Here is a 24,992-nt window from a genome sequence, read left to right as displayed (position 1 = left end):
TGGTTCGCTTTAGCGGGAGATGGAGTAATTTTTTATTCCACTTAAATGCGGTTGCGGAACCTCACTGCGGTATTTAGAATGCGCTTAAATTTGAGGTGTGATAAGCTCCACCTTCGCGATCCAGCTTCCCGCTATCACACGCTGACGGAAGATGTAAATAACGTCCAATGTTATCGCTTCACGGCTTCTCAAGCATCAACACGAATATCCGAGAAGTATTTGAAACTTGAGGAGTTTCATTTTTGTTTTCTCCTTTATGCTGCGTTTTCTTCTTTTCATAGACCTTTATCCATGGAGGTAAATCCCAAAGAGAAACAAAAAGAACACCTACGCGGAGGAGAACCGTACATACAGAATAGTGCAGCGAGGTCTCTTCCAGTTCGACGGAAACGGATTCCGAGATGCGATCGGGGTCGCGCTCCCTTATACATTTCTCGTTTGCTCAGCGTATCTCCGAGCGCCATCTCACAGTCTCAGCGCGTCTCTCTTCAAACGCGGCGGCAGCGGCATCTTCTCTCGCACGCCTTCGCGCGAACGCGCCAGGCTTGCGTCAAAGGGAAGCAGGCACGTCGGTATATGGTATATATACTATAAGCAACGGGGCCTATATAGCCCGCCGTGCGTTGCGTCTGTCTCCTTCGGCTGATCGCGCCGGTGGACCCGTCCAAGATGTGGCCAACGCTGTCAGCAAAAACGCGGTCTCCTCGTCGAAGGAGCTGCTGCTACTTCTTCTTCCTCTTAGGTCACGAGGAAAACGGGATTCGAGGGGAGAGACCGCAAATTCCGCTAGGGGGCGAAGGGGTCGCCGACGTCGTCACCGTCGTCGTCGCCTAGGCCTAAGCTTGGCGCGCGTCACGTGGTCGGTCCATGCCGCGGAACGCTCGCTCGCCCGCCGGCTTTTTCGGCGCACTCAGCGCGATTCGCGCGGGCCGCGCCGTTCGCATGATCGCACCGAGTGACAGGAAATGCGTCCCGCACTCTTGTGTCTTTCTTTATACGTTCATTCGCGCGTTTTTTTTTCCTTATTTTTATTCGACGCTCTGAAGCATCATTGCCTCCGGCGAGCGTGTGTGTGTGTGTGCACATAAAGCGGCTGGCCAGGATCCGCTGAGACAGAAACTCCGGTTAAAGAGTCGGGCGAACTCGAGAGAGAACCACGTTCGCTTCGCGTTATGCCATTCGCGAGCGCGTTGTGTTCGCGCTGTTGCGCTGTTTCTCGCGGTTCAGTTTTCACACGGCTTACTGTTGAGAGGCTCGACTGCCGCTACTGTTTTTTTTTCTTCTTTTTGCTTGCGCAGAAAAAAAGTAAATAAAGAAACACAGGAGGAGAAGGGGAACTAGAAAACGCCCTTAGAGGGGGCAGTTATATATATAGTGCGCCCAAGGAAACCGACATTCAACAGTTGTGACCACACGCCTCAATCGCGGCACAATGTCCACCCGGTATCGCTTTGAGGAAACCCGAATCAATGCTGGATGAGCAGGTACCTGCAAAAATGCTTCGCATAACGTCTATTTCCGCCGTGAATCGGATGTGCGCGATTTTTCCAACCTGCGTAATGATACTCCGTTTAACCGAAGGCAAACTGGTGCGCAAAAAACTACGAGTTACAAAGAAGCGACATCGACTACGCCAACGAATGCCAAAATGGCATAATGATCGCTATCGATGCATGTATGATGTAGGTTTTAGGAGGACATGCAGCAAAGTCTCTGGGTTTAGTCCCAAATTTATATCTAGAGAGACGCGTTAAAGGTTTACACTAAAAGGATTTGCTACGTAGCTTATGATTATCGCTACATCAAATCCGGCCGCCTTATTTGCAGGCTGTGTGTGCAGTGTTATCAGCAGTCGAAACAGAATTCACCCAAGAAAAATAAAGTAAGGTGTTGGCATCAATTAGGGTGCTCAGCACTAACAAGCATTTTTGCACTCCATAGAGATTCTGTGGATAGCATGCCGAAAGAAATTCTACAGAATCACGTCCTTAAAGATTGTCTAAACTGTTGTCTCTGGAATTTTCTACGAGCTAATTGACAATAGGGCAATCTATACGAGGCCTGCATAGATTCTACAGGCACATCTAAATTCTGCAGGGAGCTACAGTGTATGGAAAAAACAGTGAACAACGTGATAGCGAGAGGCGTTCGCGAGGAGATAGAGGGACGACACAAGTGGCGTAATAGAACATGACCGATGGCCCCCCATTCGCAGCCGCAAATCTGTCACAGTCGAGCCTTCACCACGGTTCCGCGATCATTAGGAACGTTGAAACGGAAGCTAACACCACAAGGAGGAGGCCGCGCTTCACGATGCATTCGGTGAAATTGGGGGGGGGTACGACCCACGGGATTCTCCCTGCCGAGCGAGATAAGTGCAACGTTGCACGAACAGCACCGATGCCTAAATGACATGTTGCGAGAGCACGGCGGAGCCGGCTAATGGCTCTCAGCGTGGGGCCCAGGGCCGCGAAGGTGTGCCGGTAAGCGCAGCGGGTGTCTGCACGTACCGGCCTATTAAAAGACCACGTGTGGATGCGTATACTCGCTTTTCAAACAGGCGGGAAAAGTCACTCGTTATGTTGTGCAGGAGTAAGCGGCTGAGTGAACGTAAGGAGAAGAAGGATAAAAGGGATCGTTGGAAGAGGAAAAACGCAGTAAATGCCAGCAAGGGAAACTTGCTTGGGCTATGGCATAATTAACGAACCTCTATAGCCATCGCATCTGATAGCTTTAATAACTTTCGTTACTGAAAGTGAGATTGTACGCATCAGTCTAATAGCTGTTTTCAGGTCCTTGTGCGGTATGTTATGTCGCAGCATCCTCTGTGGGTCATAGGTTGATTTGAGTGCTGTTTTTCTTTTCTATATTGACTGTTGTTGGTTAAGCATGTTTACGAAATGTTCTTTATTGCTGGGCCCGTTTGTTCGTTTGTTTCTCTTTCACACCACGTGATGTTATCATCCTTTGCTGATTGGACGATGTATCGTTTCTGGAGAACCTGGAGACACTGCAGTTTCCAACATTTCCAATGCCATCAGAATAAATTACGGTAACTGTATCGCACGCTGATTAACATACCGACCGCAGTGAGTGGAAGGGATCGAAATATTTAGTGAGCGGACGAGGTGGTGTAATCTAGCAATCGAATGAGCTAGCGAATTCGGGTGATTGATCGAGCACTTGCAACAGGTGTGAGGGTGAACGAGAGGAGACAGCGCGACTGATTGAACGAATCAGAGACCACGAATGAGCGAGCGATTTCACGAATGAGTGCAAAGGAGGGTGAGTAAGTGACTGAATACGTTGTGAACGTGCAAGTGAATGATTGAGTAGGTGAATTAGTTAGTGAGTGGGTGGTTGTCACCTTTCATATGAGAGTACTAACATTAAACGTATAACATAATAAATTATGAGGTGTAACATTTAAAAGCACAGGTGACACTCTTCTACTGATTCCAAAGCAGTACTGACGGCGTACTTAAAAGCACGCCGTATGTAGAGTAGACGGGATTAATTTCAACCAGTGCGTTTAATTCTTCAACCTCCAATCTACGTACGCGAGCGTTCCTTCATTCTGCCTCTGCCGAAATGCAGCTGCTAGCTCGAGGAAGCGAACCCGCGAACTCGCGTCTTCAGGAGACAAAAGCGCTACGTCATCTTCTCTCTCGTCTCTTTCTTACGCACTCGCCTCAACTATTCGTCCTGGCCATCAACAGCTAGGCCAACAGCTAGGCCAGCTAGGTCTCAACCGCCAGGCCATTAGCCAGTCCCGTGACTCGGCATCCAGCATGTCTTTCAACGCCACGCGTGTGCGGACACACACACTCCCACGGAAACGAACGCATACGTGCTTCGGCGACCGGACCGCCTCCCTCGCGAGTGGACACGACGCCGTCACCGTGTCGCCCGCCGGGATCCGGTTTTCAATCTGCGCCGCGAAGACGAGAACGACGTCGGGACGTCCCCGCCCGGGCGTAATAGCGCCACGCGCCGTCGCGCACCGTAAGCTAGCGCGCGCGTGACTTCGCAAAGCGTTGGCGGGCTCGGGCGCGCAATATCCGCGGAAACACGAGCGTCGAGGCGCGCCTATATACGTCGCAACCGAATGCAGCCGCGACAACTGCATCGCGCTCGGGATCCGAGCTCCCGGGAGCGTGCGAACCGTCGACGTCACGGGAGACGAGGTGGAAATGCTTCCGAACGTGTCGCGAAGGTCAATGCACTTTTGAGAATCCCGTGTTTTGGCCTACGAAGCTCATTTGTGCGCACGTGGCACACGGCCTTGTTTAATGGATATAACATTCATTCGTTTTGTTTTTGTTTTGTTTTGTTTGTTTTGGTTTTAGCAGGGTCCTTCAATAATTTTCAATACATTCAAGTATTGAAGGACCGTGGTTTTAGTTTGCGAGATATGCCCAATTACGTGGAATCTGCTATCTGTTTCGAATTTCCAATGACTATAGAAAAAGAAACCGGTAGTCTTGGAAATGTATGCGACACATTTTTCTGTGGGATTGGATATGTTTGTATGTGGCATGCCCTGTATTTATGTTCTTCAACACTTACTGCTTCCTGTCATGTGTTTCAACAAAGTTTGCCTCGGTGCCCTTGAGCAGCGTATGGTAAATAAAACTGCCACATTTATGTGTGTGTGTTGTGTATGCGTGCGTGTGTTTGTACCTGTCTCTTTGTGCGCCTGTATTCGTCTATATAGTTGGCACGAACACCGCACATATATTTTGTCAGATCTGCACGAAAGCAGGTAAAACTGCCACGAAGGAGCGACAAATTGTCACCTCAATGTCATAAACCGGGCCTATCATGCGGGCCTATCCGCGCCCCGAAAAGACAGAACTTATCGCGTCCTATAGCTCAGCTGAACCATTCGCGCAGGCGTCTTCAAGCTAACAATTGTTAGGTGTACACGTAACCAGCCAAAAAAAAAAAAAAAACCGTCGCGAGCGAGCGACAAACTGAGCCTGCAATGTACAAACCCGCTAACATCCGGGCAACGAGATGATGACGACAATGATGATTCATTGGCATCCCGTCCTTGAAACGGGGCGGCGACAGATAGGCACGTAGCCTGCTCGAGTTAATCAGGTATGCTATACACGTTTTTCATTCTAGCATTTTTCTGTACATGTCCACGTGGAGCGCGCCCTCGCACGACCTCTAGCGCCGGTGACACCGAAACGGCCCCGCTAGGCCTAACACTTCCCCTACGGCGACACGTGCGCTCCTCGTAACGCATTCCGCACTGCCACGCGTTGCCGCTGGCCTTCTCTCTTATTTCAAAACAGAGTCCGTTGTTCTCTTTTGTTCTGTAAAGTACTCCGCGTAGGAAAACACAACAAACGCGAAAAGGAAGCGAAAAAAAAAAAACAAGAGAACAAGCGGCCGATACCTATTGGCCAACGGCCTCAGTGACCATATTGTCGCCAGCGTGCGCAGGTTGGTCAGAAGACTTTGTTTGCAAAGCGTCATTAACCGCAGAGGCGAAAAAAAAAAAAAAAAGGCGCGCCAGTTTTCACTCGCCGGGGAGCGTGACCCGGAATCCGAGGTGGACGTGCGACCGACGCGCCTCCTGGTGTACGTTTATGCGACGCGTGGTGCGTATCCGTATATGCGCTCGCGAGAAGGAATGCAGCGCCGGCGACCGACCCCCCGTATGGAAAGCAGGGCAGATACGAATCGCTACTCTTTTGTATGCGCGCGCAAATGAAGCGGGTCAAGCAGTCCGGGGCGCGAGGTCGAAGCCGTAAATTGAGCGCGGTGCGCTTGCGCGGTGAACTCGAAGTGGCTGGAGGTTCTTTTGACTGTTCGAAGAAAGGCTTTTCGCGTTCGTGGCGAGTCACGCAGATGAAGAATCGCGAGGTGTACGTACACTGTAATATGATTTGCACCCTTAAATGTGAATGAGGGTGTAAATATATGAACAATTTCACACATTTACACCCAAAAAGGGTGTAAGGGTGTGAGTTATAGACGGGTATACACCTATTCTCACATTAAGGGGTGCGAGTTATTTTACAATGCACAGTTAGTGACCTGCGTCTTTATTTTAAACACTGCAAGAGAAGGCCTTCACCGTTATAGCGGCGTCGTTCTCGGTCGATTTTTGCAACGAGATGGAACTTGCTGGTCTGTATTGTTATGGCACGTACACACTAGCGGCAAAACGCGCGCGGCGCGCCGCCGGCGGCAAAACGCAGCAGCGGCAGGGCGGCCACACCAACCGGCGGCGCGCCGCTGCGGCAATCACGTGATAGACTAGACTCCTCTCCCCTTCTCGAACTATCTGGGAGCTCACGCGTGCAGATGATAGTGCGAAACGAGAAACAAGCGGTCGGGCGGGTCCGCATGGCACCAGTTTCCCGCGGCACGTCACGGAAGCGGGCCGCTCTCATTGGTCTCCTTCATCCGCGGCACGCGGCAAACCGCAAAAAATCGGTCCAGGAGCGATCCCTGCCGCGGCAACAAAAACCCTGCTTTCGCGGCGCGCGTCTTGCCTCCGGCGGCGCGCCGCGCGCGTTTTTCCGCTAGTGTGTACGTGGCATTAAAGAGACACTGCCGTGACGACGTCCCCCATTCGGGTCCAGTTAGTTCCTTTATTTCATATCGACAAAGAGAGACTACAATAAATTTTAACAGAGCCAAAGTTTGAAATGAGGAAGTTTCAAATACTTTTACATCACATCACACATCAACCCAAAATACGAAACAAATACATACACTGAAATCTGTGACGTCAGACTGACGTACGCGCTTAGGGTTTGGCGCGAAATTGTAAAAGCAAATCAACTTTGACCGTTATTTGCTGTTCAAACAATGAAACCATTACCACAAAAGTAACAAAAACAGTGTTGTGAAATAATACTTTATTCACCTAAATTTATTATCTGTTTCTCTTAGGCGTCCCTATAAATTATGCACATTGCCTCCCAGCATGCCTGGATGGCTTAAAATTGTACAGATACAGCACCACTTTGGGAATCTATAAGAAGCGATGCTTTCCTGGACCGTTCAATTAAATGCTACAAAGCTGCTCATCTTTTGCAGCGCGTTTTGCAGCATAGCGTTTGCGTTCCGGCCGACAAAGGGGCCACAGTCGACGCACGTGGCCTCTCACCCATGCGACCCATGCGATCCACGTGACCCAAGCTACCGCAGTCACACTGTCTACAAGATCGGCCCACATTTCAAGAGCCCCCACCCACTCCAGGATTGGCATACTTTACTGGGCGAGAAATCCATCGAGCAGACCAACCGAACCCAGCGAAAAGGGCAAGGAACTATTTGCTTTATTGAAGGAATCATGGGGGCTGGAAGGCATATACTTATTGCATCGAGGACATTTGGGAACACCAGCAGTGGAGGTCGTTTAACCCCTCTCAGATTTCTTTAGTACCACTTAGATCACGTATATTAACTTCACCCTGTCTACAAGAGTGCGGCGTAAGAGAGCGAATCATCGTCTCACTTCGTCGATGCTCGAATCCGCGGCGAAGTCGTCATTCAACGTCGCCCATCGCGCGACGCGTGTCCATGACGGGGCAAGGAAAATATATATATATATATATATATATATATATATATATACTAGGAACAGGAAACCTTGCCCTTTGTAAAACGGCCAGGCTTGACACGTTCTTCACTGTCAGCGGGACGGAAGACCGTAGTCGGCGTGTCTCCGACAAAGTAAAAAAGAAAAAAAAAAGAACGAAGATCTGCACTTGAATACGGCGGCAAGTAAACAAAATGGACGGTGGACGGAAGCGCGGAGAACAGATAGGCCGCGTGCGCTGTCCAAAACAACAACGATCGTCGTTCGACAGCCTTTAGAAGCGAGCGCAGCTCGCAAGAAAACCGTTACCAAGAGAGAAGGAAGTACGCAAAACAATAAATCAACGCAACGTCCCGACAAGACGCCAGCGCCATAGCAGCTAGCGACGGAGCAGACGTGGGCGTGCAGGTCCGTTAGCATGTCACGGACACCGTCGTCTGCTAGGAAGAGGGACGACGAGCAGAAGACAGCAGCAGGGTGCCTCCGCACGTCGCTGCGTGCCACACCGAAGCGGAGCTCACGCTGTGGCGCGAACGCGCGTGACTTCCTTCCTTCAACCCCTCTGGGAGAGCAAGAAGGGCTAGTGTCGTCCGACGTTTTGTGTCGTCGTTCTTTCCCATATCTTCTTTCCCCTAAAGGAGCCTGTATAATCCGTACAGTAGTGTGGAAGCTGCGGAATGTGGTGGTGACTGAAGCACGCCGGGGGGAGAAAAATGGCGCCGCAATGCTGTTGGCTGGCTCGCAGTGTATTTCCTTGGCCGAACAAGAGCACTTTCAAGAGCGCTCTGGAAGTGTTCTGGTAAGTGCTTGCGTGCTATTATGGTATACGACGGTCTCTTCACCATTACCCGTAATGTTCGTCTTTCTTTCCTCCTTCGCTTTTTCCCGGTGCAGTGTAGGCTCGTTCTTATCAGTAAACTTTCTTTCTCTCTCTTCTGCACCCACGATGAAAATCGTGGCTGCGCGATACGCTAGTTGGTTTTCAAAGGCAGGGTTCGGCAATTACTGAGATTCCATACTTCCGCATTGGAATTCGAGCTGTCCATTCTGTTTTCAAATAGGCAGGAGAGCCTCCCTATAGCTGTTCTACATATTACATATATGCCTTCCATCAGCACAAAACAGGTTGTTGTACGTTTCCAAGAATGGTTCATTTGACTCAGCGCGTTAAGGTTTTTTTTTTTTTTTTTGGCTTGCCTAATTTGATACGATTACTTGCAGACGTGCGAGCTTCGGTCCGATGAACGAGCCATTCTGTTGGTCTAGAGCGTCATACTTACTGATTGATTAAGGAATGATTGGTTGATCGGTTTTCACGCCGCAAGGCAACTACACCAACACTCAAAAGCACGCCGCTGCGCGGTCCTTCGCCTGAGTTTTGATGAAATCATAGGCCTATTTGTACAGCAGACCCAAATATCAGTACACGGAGCATGTGCTGTACTTATACGTACGAACCCATGGGAAAGCGCCGGCTGCGATCGACTTCAAACTCGTGACCTTCGAAGTTCGAAGATGTTCTAGTTGAAAAGATGTTGCGCTCCCAAACAGACGACGACCTTAAACGTCATGCTGCGCTCTCTCTGCCCACCGCGCCGTCGTCTGCTGCCGATTCTTCTGAATAGCAGACGACGTTTTCCTCCTGATCATCTGCCACTAAAGCCCTCTATCAGGCACACGTTTCTTCAGCCCTATCGCGTATACTGCACGCTTTTACTTGCGACGACGACGCGTTACGTCGCGCCAGTTTCTTTCTCCCCCTTTTTGTCTCGCATCGCCCGGCACGTGTCTGCCACGCAACACTCGGAGGCTTTTGTGACGCGTCCCGTATTTCCTATAGCCGCTACGGGCAACCACTCCGTTTCATATTCATGGCTGGCGCGGACGACTGCCTTCCCCTTGAGCCAAACCGGCGTGGCTGTCTGCCGACCACCGCTTGTTCTTCTCCCTTTACACGCTTATGTCAATCTTTTTTTTTTTATACTTCGTCTTCTTTCTCATATCTCGAGAACGCCGTGGCGTTGTTCTTTCCTGGCACGCGCTCATTCGCCGAGCGAGCCTTTTCTTCTTCGCCTGCGGCTTGTCTTCGCAATCACCTCACCCCCCCCCCTCCCCCTCGGCCTCCTACCGTGATCGCCCACTGCAACGAGACTGCTGGGCATGTTCTCTTCATCTCCTTATTTCGCTGTCTTGCGCGAGGCAGACTTGTTTGTATTGGGAGAGGAGTCCACCAGACCGCCGCTCTCGTAGATTCTTTTATGCTCTCCCCTTTCCGCTTGTTCGCGCCTTGTTCCTGCGCGGCGTTGTTGTCTCTCGGCTTTTGGCTTTGGCTCGGCTCCGCTCCCGGTCTTTCTCTTGCAGAGTGCCCCCGGTGCGGTGGCTCGTCGTACCCCCGGCTAGCTCCATCGCGCGACCGCCGGAGCGTGAACCGGCCCAGCGGAGAAGTTGGTTGGATGACGTACGCTGCTGCTGTTTCAGTTCGCTGTTGCATTGGTTATTTTGGCCGCCCTTCAAGCAGCGCCGACAAGGATGCGTCGCATTACCGAGCCGCGTCGATAGCTGGGCCACGTGCCTCTCGCATTTCTCGTCGATGCATTTGCTCGTGGGGGTAGGATGTGACGGAAACGCAGAGCGAAAAGACGACAGACTCCTGATGGTTCTTTCCCGAAGTTCTCCCTTATCTATCTATCTATCTATCTATCTATCTATCTATCTATCTATCTATCTATCTATCTATCTATCTATCTATCTATCTATCTATCTATCTATCTATCTATCTATCTATCTATCTATCTATCTATCTATCTATCTATCTATCTATCTATCTATCTATCTATCATCTCTGCTCTGCTCTGCTCTGCTCTCTTCTGTTCTGTTCTGCTCTGCTGTGTCTGTGTGTCGGTCTGTCTGCCTTTGACTACTTAGTTCTGCATATGATTCGCCGTTTCAGCTAAATACTTTTAGCGAATTTAAGCAAATCTTTTAGCAAAGAGTTTCACTTGTAGCCACAGCGCACGAACGACGCTAGAACTGGTGCTTTAGAACGTATACGCGATAAAACATGTAACTATGCTTCAGGAAAGGCTTTGAGTGACTCTTAAGCGCAGTGCAGCAGATCTATTACTGGACTGATAAGCTGACCAAAATTCGCCGATTACTTTCTTAACTAGCAAACTTAGGTGGCATGTCATAGTTCAAGATTTAGGCGAGCCAATGAGCGAGGCATGCAATTTCCTACGAGTGTAGTGCCTGCATTGCATGTGTATAGACTAATATGCACACATGCAAAATCGTCGATGAAATACATCGACGATCGAATTGACATTTTACAGGGATAGCTCCTATTGGCTGACTCCCCAAGTCCTCTTAACGTCCACCGCTGTCACTGGTGTCAGCCGGCATCCGTTGGAGGAATCCCCAATTGGGTTTGCGAGAAGTTCATGCAGAAGAAATAAAGGGGGAAATGCGCAGTTCCTTAATGGATTGGAACTCCGGTTCGACAGAGCTGTAGCATCGGCTGAGTGACTGAGAGGTCAAACCATCGGCTCTGAATCTGTGGAACCGGAGTTTGAATCTAGTGCGGCACCGTGAATGTTCGTCTTTATAATGCGAAACATTATGTGGCTCATCCCAGGCGCTTTGAAAGTGTACGATGGTGGTATCGAGGCTGAGTCCTACAGCAAAACAGCCCGATGCTCTAATCGTTAGGCCACAATTTTTTTCAGCAGTGTGTAGCTTTCCGCATCAACTACTCGGAAGAAGTTACATTTCCACGCGGGTGTAGCATGCTTGCCCGGCGCTGCGCGCAAAGCAGCTCTGGCTAGGTACAAGCAACTTCTTTCCTATAGTCGGCGACAACCTAAGAATTACAAACAAGCTCTTCCCACTAAAAACGCAGTGCACCTGCGTTTCACTACTGAAAGAAAAGCCGAGCCAGCTCGAGTCCGCAAACAACCTAATGACATTGTTCTGCTAATGTAAGTGCTAGGCTAATTGGAAAATAAAAGCGGGTTGTTTCAAGCGAAAATATTGGCTATGGCTGAGCACTGATATCAAGATCGCCCCTAAAGTTTGCCCTAGACGTTCATGTTTCGTCCTGAAGCCAGAGGGACACAGAGACCGATCTGTACGGGCAAAACAGTTGTTTTAGGCCCGTGAAACCGCTTGACGTCAGGCAAATAACAGGAACCTAATTGGCTAGCGCAATCTGTGCAAATTGTGGTCGAGTTGAGCAGTGTACATGTAACCTTGTATTACGTGGTGGCGAACTACGAGAATTAAAAGTTATACACAAAAAACCGCAGTGGAATTGCTTTTGACCTCTGAAAGAGAGTCAAGTCAGATGGAGTCGTCTCACAACTCAATGAATTTGCTCATGTAATCTAGACTAGTTGGTAAATAAGAGCTCGTTATTTGAAGCTAGAGTTTTACCTTTGGCTGAGTACTTATGTCACTGTCACCCATAAAATTCGCCAATACGTCCAGATTTGCTCCTAAACCAGTAACACGAAGACATATCTGTGCGGAGGACGTGACCGTTTTAGGCGCACAACATCACTTGAAGTCACGGAAATAAGCGAACCTGATTGGCTGGCACATGCACAAAAGGAGACCAACACGCATGTAGTAAAGGCGTGCGTTTTAGAACGCACCTTCTGGAAGTTGCATGGTTGCAAGAATGCTTGCACATAATTCGTGCGGCCACCGCAGGTGGCGAGATCGGTTTGCAAGTGTCGTCTGCAACAGCTCTATATATAGCTACGTTTTCTGGTTCTTCCATAGCATTGCGGAACGATATCGGCAAGCAAATACAGCAAGGTACCCCCGAGTGCGCAAACTACGCTTGACAGTATGGGATCATCTAGAAGAACAGCTGCTCAAACAAGGTGAAGCCGAGTTTCCTCGCCGCTGGTCTAAGCGGCGGTACCTGTCTCTCGAGGCAAAGTTTTTCTACAGCGAGAAGGATGCCCCAAATTCTGTTTGCCTGAGAATAAACTCTGTACTTGTATGGGGCCCCGGGTGTCATTCATGAATTCGAGGCTGACAATAATGTTCTTGAAACATTGCATTTGTAATAGCGTTCTTGAAGTGGCAGTGGCTAAGCCAGTGTCAAGTAGACACTATTTACGGTGTCTTGTTTGCTCCTTTAATTGTTATGTATATTTCAAGTATGATGTACAGCATGTGCAATACGTTATATAGTACTCAATGTTCATTCCACAGTTTATATGCGTACCTACGGGTGAACCAATTTTCTAATTGTGTTTGAGTTTGAAAGCGCACACAAACCTTTTTTTTTTCACATACAACGTTTATATAAGGTATAACTTTTTGACCGACTATAGAGAATATAGGTTATCACCGACTATTGGAAGCCACGAAGCGAAGCGTACGCGTGACAGCACCGGGGAATCAGTGCCACAGACTCGTCGCACGAAACAGTTCCACAGCTGAGTGAGCACGAAACACGAACATCTTACAACGGTGGTTATATAAGACATGAAATACGCGACATTTTTTATCGGCGGTGAAAATCGGACCACTGATCACCGAACACCTCGAACACGGGCGAAAGAGCCAAAGGGCGCTGTTGGCTTTATTAAAATCCGCAGGCAGCTTTGAAACAGAGCTATATTGTATAAGCAGCGGGCTGAATTCCACGTAGCAAAGCGTCGACCGCACGGCCAGTCAGCGGCCTTGTAGCGGTGCGGGGTACTCCTGAAGCGAACAGCGCAGCAGAACACATTCGAGCAGAAATTCGCCTATGACAGCCGCTCATAAAGTCGCCCATCCCGCCGCTCCTCGACACTACAAGTCTACCGACACGCGGCGCTTCCGCCGCTCGCGCCATATTATTCAAAAACTGCAATGGCATACATCCACCGTAACTTCGAGTTCTCTCGTTCAAACCCACATAGGTGACATACCAAGCCAAACGTTATGGCACAAAGTACCGAAACTCGAGTGTTTATTGACGACGTGACAAGCTTACCACATGCAACGTGAAAACAAGCCCTAGTGAGAAGCGGTATATTTTCTCCGCACTTCAGCTTACGACATTGAAATCTTAGTATTCGTCATAAAAAGAACGCGGCATCACACAAGTCGCGTCGAGTTTTTATAAGCTGGTGGATAAGTTCGCTCTCTTACGAGACCCATTAGCTTTTTTTGTAAGCCCGCAATCGCAACCCGCCAGCGCGGACTCCGAAGCGTGGAAGGAGGTTATAGAAGCACGACGCATTGTGGCGGCCTCTGGTAGCCGCCAACGGAACACCGACGTGCGCAACTCCACAGTGCGCCAGCAGGGGGCCTCACACCTGCCTCACTATGAGACGGCGCGCGTATCCCAAATAAAAAAGCAGCCCCGGAAACTGCAGATGGAAAGAGCGTTGTTACGCATTCTTCATCCAGGCAAAAGATTGATAATTTCTTAAAAGTAAAAGCTTTCACGGTTGTATGTGTGCCTTGCATGCTGGGACGGATCAAGGTTGCGAACACCTGCTGGAAGGGTGTATGCAGAATGGTCCCGAGATCAAGAAATGCTTAGCTGAATTCTGTGGAGCTGAATGGTGTACTCATTGTATTCTCAGTACTCCCATCTCTGTTGCACGTCCGCTTAGTTATTTGCAAGATTTATGTACAAATGGCGACACAAATTAACAAGATAAATCACCCGGAAAGATCGCGCCACCGTTACATTGCAACAGAACTGAAAATTTCCGAGTGAAACCGCCGCAGAGGACCCCAACTTACGATTTATCGCGGGCGAAAGTAGTAAGCAACGCCCTCAACCGTGAAATTAAACCTGAATTCACGGAAAATGGCACCTGTGTGAACATTTTGAGCGGAGACCAATCCAGCAGTTTAACAGTAAGAGTCACGTGTACCTGACGGTTCCCATCGATCTTACACATTCTGTGAATATATCCCTGCATACATAGCCAGAAAAAGACACACACACACGCACACACACACACACACACACACACACACACACACACACACACACACACACACACACACACACACACACACACACACACACACACACACACACACACACACCACACACACACACACACACACACACACACACACACACACACACACACACACACACACACACACACACACACACACCACACACACACACACACACACACACACACACACACACACACACACACACACACACACACACACACACACACACACACACACACACACACACACACACACACACACACACACACACACACACACACACACACACACAAACACGCACACACACACACACACACACACACACACACACACACACACACACACACACACACAGATGTATGAACGCGGCCTCCTCGGAGGCACAGATCAGATATCCGGCGAAGCTCCACCTGACAGATGATTCCGTATAATTCTTAGATAACCAATATGTAGATCTGGAGTGGCAGAGATATGTAAATCTGAGGGGGGGGGGGGGGGTCAGGACATCCGGACATCCCCCCTGCATCCGCGCCTGCCCACGACAATGTGGGTGACTGAGTAGTCCATGGTCTAATGGGTCTCATCTGCACCGCTAGACGCCACAGCGCAGACGACACAGTGTCCAGACGGATCTATATATGTATCTATCTATGCTCGTCTCTAACTGCTTTCCCCAACCCATGACAAACGGGGTGACTGAGTAGTCTATGGTCTAATGGGTCTCATCTGCGCCGTTAAACGGCACAGCTATCTATCTATCTATCTATCTATCTATCTATCTATCTATCTATCTATCTATCTATCTATCTATCTATCTATCTATCTATCTATCTATCTATCTATCTATCTATCTATCTATCTATCTATCTATCTATCTATCTATCTATCTATCTATCTATCTATCTATCTATCTATCTATCTATCTATCTATCTATCTATCTATCTATCTATCTATCTATCTATCTATCTATCTATCTATCTATCTATCTATCTATCTATCTATCTATCTATCTATCTATCTATCTATCTATCTATCTATCTATCTATGCTCGTCTCTAACCGCTTTCCGCGGCCCATGACAAAGAGGGTGACTGAGTAGTCCATGGTCTAATGGGTCTCATCTGCGCCGCTAGAACGCGCAGCTTGTCCAGGCGGAAGCATGAGAGAGGAGGCTGGCTGCATGCGCGCCCCATACATGACGCGGTTTGGTGGTGGCGGTACGGTGTATCGCTACAATTGCTTACTGATAATCGTATTAACGTCGACATTCACCGTGAGATGGTTTCTGCCGGATTTTTTTTTTCGAGTCCTGTGTCGCGCTGTTAAAGTTGCCGCTCTTTAACAAGAGGAACCAACCAAAAGCCCCTCCATACACGTTCTTGACGACCAGGTTAAGTACGGCCAACCTACCCTCTTCCTCCACGCTTCTCCCTCGCTCACCTGCTCAGTTTCTGGCGTCAAGCGGAACTTACGTAGTCCCAGCTTCTGGTTTTAAGCGGAAGCGACGTCACTGTCACGTAGAGCTGCGAGCGCGCAACAAGCGAAAATTCAGGAACCGCGGAAATCCCGGAAATGAAAGAACCAGAAACGGAAACCCCGGAAGCGGAAATTGCGGAAGCGGAATTGGTTTGAGCGACGAATCAGGGAGCAGCGGCGCACATTCGGCGTTACTTAGCGAAAGCGGCGGTGGCGCGTGGATGGAGGGGTTTTAAACCAGCCAGCCTAAATGAACACGCCATCACTCACCACGGTGTCGGCGCCCTTCGGCCAGGTTGCGAACAGGACTCGGCAGGTCGACGCATCGCTTGGGGTGGGGACGTGGGCCTCTGGTGCAGAGGTATGCCCGTGGCGGGACACCAATGCTCCAGCGACTGAACCATGTCCAGGGCCTCTCGGCGGAGCTGGCTGCCGTGGGAGTGGCAGAGGTCGCAGCAACCCTCCACCAGAGGGGAGTGGTAGTCGAGCCGGGCCAGCCTCGAGGCCACCAGGGAGGACACGGATTCCTCCCCCTGCGTGCAAGAAAGCAAGATAGTTCAGATCCAGGCCGTTCCGTACGTGATCGAAGTCATGAAAACTAGCAGATAGATATAGATAATAGATGAATAGATAGATAGACGGATAGATAGATAATAGATGAATAGATAGCTAGATAGCTAGGTATACGGATAGATAGATAGATAGATAGGTATGCATGATGGATGAATAGATAGCTAGATAGATAGGTAGACGGATAGATAATAGATGAATAGATAGCAAGATAGATAGTTAAATAGATAGATAGCTAGATAGATAGGTAGATGAATAGATAGATAGATAGATAGATAGATAGATAGATAGATAGATAGATAGATAGATAGATAGATAACGTTTTAATTGAGCAGCACAGTGTCCCGAAACTACCCAGTACATTATAATGGCCACCATAGTGGAGGGCTCCGGATCCATTTTTATCACTTGGAGTTTTTCTTCTTTCTGGGGTTTTACGTGCCAAAACCAGTTCCGATTATGAGGCACGCCGCAGTGGATGGCTCCGGATTAATTTTGACCACATTCGTTAACGTGCACTACAACGCAAGCACACGGGCGTTTTTGCCTTTCGCCTCCATCGAAATGCGACCGCCGCGGCCAGGATTCGATCTCGCGATCTCGCGCTCAGCAGCACTGGTTTTCAGTGTGCTCGAAAAGCACCGCACGCGATTTTTCTTGCATTTCGCCCTCTCCGAAATGTGGCCGCCTTGGCCGGGATCGAACCTGTATGCTGGAGCGTTTTCGAAGCGGTAAGAGGTGAAAACTGTGGTGGGTGAATGGCTGCTGCCAGTTACAACCAAAATAGTTCTTGTCGGGAGGAATTCATGCATCTGCGTAGCTTTGGAAAGAAAGCATTACACGTTAAGGCGTCGAGAAATAATACTTTGCATTTTTTTATTCTGTACTCCTTATTGCCCCGCTTCATTTTCCGCGGCACTCAGCCATTAGCCTTTCATATCTTCTTTATTAAGCAACAAAAAAGGCTTTTATACTTAATGAATTAAACTCCGCTTTATCTACTTCTGCTTGTAAAAGAGTACTATCAATACGCTTAGTTTTTCACCTGTTATAGTTTTCCACTTGCTTTTACCCCATGTTTTTCTCTCAATTAATCCTTGCCTATTGTGAGATTGATATATTCCTGTACGTTTGCACTTCCCCTCTGTAATGTACTAAGCACGTTGAGGGCATAAATAAATAAATAAATAAATAAATAAATAAATAAATAAATAAATAAATAAATAAAAATTTGACGGTCTTAATACGCCCTAGATACGATTATGCGGGTTACCTTTTTTTCATTTGTACTTGTCATCAATGTACTTTTTGAAATTATTTGCCTGCGAAGCTGTATTTGCACTTTCATACTTTTTTCCCCAACTATATTGTGCCTTGCTCTTGTTCATGCTATTCTTTGCACTGTGGAATTGTCTAACGGTGTTCCAGCCCAGCATGGCAAACTATTATCTTGAGCCGCATTTCCGAAAAACTGCTGTATATATATCGGTATTGTGCATTTGAAAAGGCTAAATAAATAAATAAATAAATAAATAAATAAATAAATAAATAAATAAATAAATACAATCACACAAATAAATAAGTAAATAAATACTTCAATAGTTCAGGTTTTCACGTGAATCACTCTAATGCATCTACGCTTCATCTATATCCCGCGCGGTGGCTTAGCGGCTATGGCATTGTGCTGCCAAGCACGAGGTGTTGGGTTCGATTCCCGACCTAGGCGGCCGCATGTCGATGGAGGCGGAAGGCAGAAACGCTATAGTACACACCATGTATCGCGCCCACTTTAAAGAAACCCAGGTGGTCAAAATTAATCCGCAGACCTCCACTGCGGCGTTCCTCGTAATCGGATCACGGTTTCTGGCACGCAAAACCCCAGAATTATCAGTATAGCTTCAGCTACGTACACCTCCGCTGCGCTTAAAGCTTTTTTTTTCTAACACCTGCTTGCGACGTGGCCCTTCGTAAAGAGGGAGCTCTTAGCACTGCGTCAGCCGGCCTCGACATCTGCTCCGGGGGGATGACCCTCTCTTCTGCTTGCCTCGGCTTAACCGCAGCCACCAGAGAAATGAGCGAGCAGCAAACAAACACACAAGCAAACCCGCAGACGTGCCTGAGCGCAGTTTTGCACGGTCGCGCTTCAACGCGCTTCGCGGGCATCCCGCGAGCAGCTGGTACGGGACAGTGGAGGTGGGCTTGTTGAAAGAGGGGGTTATAGCGCTGGGTCCACGATCGCAGAGCGTAGACTCGGCACCACGCTAAATGGTGCAGTACCGCGTAAACAGCGCGAGAAACGCTCAGTAAGCCACTTGCGATCTCCCACAAACCCAACGGACCTGCACTGTGAAATAATTTCCGCTGTACGGTTGTATAAGTTCCGCTGTATAATTTCCAACCATTGTATGGTTGTGAATTTGGAAAAAAAAAAAGAAAGTGGTCGTGGCTGCACAGATAGGGCTTTCTTCAAATAAAACGTTCATAAAATTTTATCATTCGCCGGAATTATATCTTCCAATAAGGTTCACTCACCTACAGTGCACAAGCAAGCTCTGAAAGACAAGAACAGACGACAAACTGTCGCAAAGCGAGCGGGCTACCTTGTCGTCTGTTCTCCAACTTTAGCGGCTCGTTCGCACCTACAACTTTTCGTATAATCGTACCTCTCAGCACATGCCATCATAATTGAATAAAATATGGTTTTGTGTAATAATAGAGCAAAAAAAAAAAACTACCCTTTGCGTGCTGTTTTAGCATGCAGAACGAATTGCTACTGTGACCGACGGAATGGTGCTAGCCAGACGCATCTTCAAGGTGTCCAGGCTCTGCGAGAGCGATCGATGCCGATCCAAAGCCACACCAAATCCAGACTTTCCAGTTCTCCTTGAATCCAGTTTTCCCTCTAGGTAAGAATGTGACAAACTCTATGCCTCTGATCACTTTATGCTGCTAGCTCAATTCTTTTTGCCGCCATTTGTGTAAAGTTGACTCCCACCGGCAGTTTCGGACGCCTGCTAGCGCTGCCAGTGACTTACACTCTTCCAGAAGCGTTGGTTTTCAAAGAAGATGGCAGGATTAAGTGGTCAGCAGTCAAGGTAAGTAAGAGATGATTAGAGTATTGGTGGAAGAAAAGCCGGGAAGAGATTGTTTCAAGCGGAGTCATTGCAAGTGCAGACATTAAACAAGGTACGACACTAGGATTGACAGTGCAGTGGCTGGATCGCCATGTAGCTTCACCCACATCTTTTTTTTTTTTTTCGCGGTAAGAGTAAAAATAGCATTTTAGCACAGAGGTGTTTTGAAAATTGCGTGCATGAGAATGCTGCAAATGATTTAAAATAATTTTACAGGTGAACCTTATTGTGCTGTTTTCAATATTTGTGAAAATAATGCCCGCTTTCTTCCGTCGAGCTAACAACACCACGTTAAAGAGCGAATTATATTAGCCGCCAGCAACTCTATTTTACGACGTCTCGTGGCAAGCGACTGCCTTAGTACACGTGATCCTCTCGTAATACTCTATCTCCGCTTCCTCTTGTAGCGGATACTAATAGCACCAAAGCGCAAAAAAATTTACCTACGAGGCAAAATTATTTCTGGGTAGTGGGATATCGACATAATATGAGGGCACCTCAGGAACACCGAAGGTCGGTCGCGTAACCACTAACCACACTCACAACCACAGTCATGCAATTTGACGCCTAAGATCAATTGTATCCTGCGACATCATCGCTTTAGACTTTCTTTGTATACTGCTGAGTGATCTCACGCCACCTCGTTGATGTCTCGTGGTATTACAAATTAAATTGCGGTTTGACCAACACAAACGGCTATAGAAGGAATCGCTAAAACACGGCGCTTAGGCATCCGAGCGTCCACTTCATCTGTTTGAAAACGGCGCCAGATGTTTTATTTGTAAGTGCTTGAATCGCAGTACGGCAATAATATTTGAATGATTGTGATAAACGGAGGGTGCGCGATGATCCCACATCGCGCGTTCGACAGCTGCCGTCACTGATTTTTATTGTATAGCAAGGAGTGCAGCGCCAACCCACATGAGTCTTTACAATGTCATAAAAATGCCTACAATCATTTAGAACTGCGCTAAGTCCACAGAACAAGCATACTTGAAGGATATATGTGCGCCGTACGCGCACATGTCTACAAGTTGGGGCTCATCTTGGTTCAGCCAGTCAGAGAGAGAGAGAGAGACAGAAGAAAGGGAGAAAGGCAGGGATTTCAACCGGAGGGGAAGGTCTGGTTTGCTACCCTACGCTGCAGCCAGTGACAGTGTGCAAAGTTGCCATTCACGCGCATGCGTGTAGCTGTCTAGATGGTGTTCCACTTTCAGAAGAACACTCAAGAAATGATCAATTCATATAAATTGAAAAATTTCTTTTCGATCAATATAGCGTCAAATCGGGTCGTGCGGTGACCAACAATGATTTCCATGCGTCTCAAATCCGACGCTTGAGTTAATGTTTCGCTACTATTAGCCAGATCTTTACCGTTTTGACGTTCTTAAATATATTTCCTTCTGTATTTTTTTTTGTTTTACTTTGTTTTTGCCCAGCTGAAAGTTGATTCTTAGTGAGTGCTTCAAGTAGCAGCCGTAACAAAACGCGACGCTGCGAAGCCACGACACTGTACACGAGATTTAAAAACGTTTCTTTTTTTTTTTGCATTTTCAGTACCTCCGCTAACCCCCGCCGCCCTTTTTTCAAGCTGAAACGCTTCATTTTATTTGCGTCCCGATAAGGAATAAACGATGCAAGTGAAATACACAATTCTATAGAAATTGATTGAATTCTTTGATATTTATTGTTGATTGTTTGGTTGCAATCAAAACATCACTTTCATTGCCTCGAAGCACTACCGAGGCCATGAGAAACACCGCAGTAGAAGGCTGTCCTACTTTGCGTTTACCCAAATCTAAGCTCCGGGGGTATGTTTGCATTTGTTTTCATTTGAATTCGGCCACCGCAACAGGGAGTTGAACCCGCGTCATCGTGTTCAGCAGGATAGCGCCATATCCAACGAGCCACCGTAATTAGAGGTAATTACGCCACTGTTTTCCTTATAAAAAGCACCTGTGTTCCTCGCGTAGCACTTGAGGTTGCTTACTAATTCGTTAGCTAAGATTTTTTTTAAAGGTGAAACAAAAGCTTACGCTGAAAATTTTAGCTCAGTTCCAATGTGCAGAGGGGGTTTTCAATATGAAATATATAAAAGAATGATTAAAATCTACAAATCGTCGGGACCTCCCTCTGATAGTCCATATCCGAACACACCCAGTTTACACAACATAGAAAAAAAAAAGGGGGGGGGGGTATGGCAGATAAGTTGGTGGTGTGACGAAATTCGGAAATTGGCTGGCATACATTAAGCAGTAAGCTGACGCAAGACGGGGATAATTATAGACCGCTTAGGAGTTCGTTGTCCGGCAGTGGACATTAAATCTGACGATGAATACGAAAGAAGGATAAACAAAGAGCGCCAGAGCCACTCAGTCACGGTGGCAGAACGGACGCGATGCTCAGCCTCCACAATGCTGCACCGATTTAGCCGGCGACGCATGCATTAAACTCGGCCCGCCTGTTGTTAACAGACGTTTCGAGGAGAGGTCGCGACAGCCGCCGCCGCCGCGGCAAATGGGCCGGTGTTCGCTCAGGGGTGGCTGAACGCGAGCACGTACGGGACGCGCTTGCCTCATAAGCAGCGACGATCCTCCAAAGCTTGCGGAACCAATCATTTACGGCCCGTCCACCATTCGTCATCGGCAGATGCGCTATCGCCCTGATGAGACCGCGGCGCGCGCTGCTTGTAATTACGGCCGCGACGGGGCGCTCCGGTCGACCGCCCGCCGCCACATCGGCGCATGCGCAGTATCGCCTTTCTCGAGCAGCGAAGAGATACTGTCGGGGATAAAAGCGGCGCGGCTTTAAAAAGTGGCGAGCGGGTAATGAGGCCGCCTCGACGAGGCTGGGCAAACAGAATCAGCGGGGAAGGTCAGTAGAACGGCCGATTGCGGATCCGATAACGGAGGCGCGCCGCTGTAAAATCGAACCGGAGTATTTATACATGGGGTTAACAATAGACCTCTCCTGGGGTACGTCACACCGCACCGGCGACGTCACAGCGTGACGTCACCGGCGCACGTGCGGTGACTCTGGTTGGCAAAAAACAGCCGCCGCCGGCTTTCTGCGTGGTGCAGTCGCGCTTTAGTTGGTGTAGGTGGGCGCCACGTGGACGCGTGTTTTTATTTCTTTTATTTCTTTTTCATTTTTACGTGAACCTCCAAAATTCTCTTGCCAGCCAGATTAACATTAATGTGTGTCGGAGAACAACGGCGTGTGGTAAACAGCATGATGAAAACGTGGCGACGCTGGCCTTTTTTACTTGCGAACATGAACCGCGTGGTGCTGGTCTGTGATGGATTGTGCAATGAAGAAAATCGGCTTTTCCATGGATGTGTGCCACATTTGTTGTGGTAAAGTGTGCGGCGAGAACGATATCGGTTCATCTTAACGTAGGGAAACGGACCACATTATGTGTGTCCGCGCGCGCGTGGTGTACTACGCGATAAGCAATACGTCTCGCTTGCGAGACTGTGGACGCGTGTTGCGTGTAATAAAACCAGTCGTAGTGATCAGGCTCCGATAGAACTTCAGGAACCGTAATTATTGAACAGGTGAGATTGAATGAGACGCGATGATTAGTGAGCGCATGTATTTCGGTATCATTCGCGCTGTGCGCAAAAAAAAAAATCGAGTGAGAGGTATGGCTATGAATTAACTTCTACGATGTTTTTACCACTGCCGAAGCTGCGTGTATACATTTAACCACGGGGAATGCCCTAAAGGCAAGCCACTGAAATTATCGTGATTTAACGCAGATCTCACGGGTCTTAAGTAACATTGAACTTTCTTTTTTTTTCCGTTATTGGTGCATTCACCGGGCCTTCATGGTACGGACTCTATGTCGTGATGATGCACAGAAACATGCAAAACTTGGGTCTTGTAAAGTTGAGAGCAGCAAACTTTATCTTGTATATCGTGTGGTACAGTGTAAATGGGGTGCAAATCAGTGCATTCACGACAATGCAATGCAAATTTGTGTTCGAAGAAACAAATTTAACAGAATTTAGCGAAGTAGCACTTTGCCACCTCGAAAATGTGCACAATCCGTGACAAAATGTTCGTTTTCGAGGAGTAATATATTTTTGTGGATGTCTGATCTACGGAAGAGGCGCACTTTTACGAAATCACCACACGCTGACTTACGGGAACCATGCACTCGTCGGCAACAGCGCTACGTTGTTGCACCGGTAAAACGGAAACGATTATACTTCCTAAGCACAGTTCAGAAATGCTGCCACTTCAAAAAATCGCAATATGCCGGACTTACGATCGTGGCAGTTGATATACAAGCAGCGCTCTTCTGCAGGGAGAAGAGGTCGCACGAACGTTTCTTGCCAACCAGCGCCCGCTTCGGAGGCGCGGCAGAGGGGAGAGGCCCCCGCAGTGACGTCACGCTGTTTGCAAACAGGGGAGAGGTCTATACACATTGCTTGCGTGTAGATGCAAATAGCGGGGGGGGGGGGGGGGGGGGGTGTAAAAGCCGATGCGGCTGCGTGTCTACCGGATGTGCAGTTCATTTCACTAAGCAAGTATAGACAGAGGTTGTAGAGTTTCGCGTGTTAATTTACAGTTACAACGCAGGATCGTGTGACTGAAAGTGTTAGCGATGTCAGACCTGACATTTATCTGCACAGCCTCTGCTGGCCACTCTGAATCTGCCAGCTGTATCCAGAATTCCGCTTTCTGGGAGGTATTGCAGCATCGTTAATAATGTTTATTAATGGCATAATGGTACTAAAACAATTATCAAAGCGGTAGTCACTGAGTATATAGGTGTTTGCCATTAATAAAGCCTGGATATTCACCACTGAACGCCATTGTAATAATTTAATACACAAAATGCGCAGAACGTCTCGTACTACAAGAATGTCCAGCGTCCGTACGTAGAACGCTTACCATAATGTTGAATATATCGAAATATATTTCTAAATTTCGGCAGGCAGTATATACACCCACTATTTTACTTCACGTACGCAGTCAGTGGTTTCGTAAAGGGATTATGGGATGCATTGACAGCTTCATTAGCATAAGTTAGCAAGCGGCAGTTTATTGAGTGAAAATATGCTACTGGACGGTTGGTAGGAGCACTTCAGTTTAAAAAGCGAGGCGATCCACTAATGCTCTTTTAGAATGTTAGTTAATACCGGGTTAATTAAAGGCTGTGAACGGGCCATGCAGACAAGAACTTGTATGTAGTCGCATCCTCCTCACAACTCCTTATACCTCCCCCTGCCCCCCCCCCCCCCCCCCGT

The 24,992-nt window shown here is 48.1% G+C and overlaps 1 protein-coding gene across 1 annotated transcript in view; it reads right to left on the bottom strand.

The window, feature by feature from the left end:
• LOC119457890 (uncharacterized) overlaps nt 1–24,992 on the bottom strand; it is a 483,998-nt gene that overhangs the window by 419,668 nt on the left and 39,338 nt on the right. The window contains 1 exon segment of the mRNA XM_049670508.1: nt 16,301–16,563. Within this exon segment, the coding sequence (XP_049526465.1) occupies nt 16,301–16,563 (263 nt within the window).

This window comes from Dermacentor silvarum, chromosome 7, assembly GCF_013339745.2.
Source record: "Dermacentor silvarum isolate Dsil-2018 chromosome 7, BIME_Dsil_1.4, whole genome shotgun sequence".
Classification (NCBI taxonomy): domain Eukaryota; kingdom Metazoa; phylum Arthropoda; class Arachnida; order Ixodida; family Ixodidae; genus Dermacentor; species Dermacentor silvarum.
The sequence above is the reverse complement of the archived record's forward strand: the minus strand, read 5'-3'. Positions and strand labels throughout refer to the sequence as shown.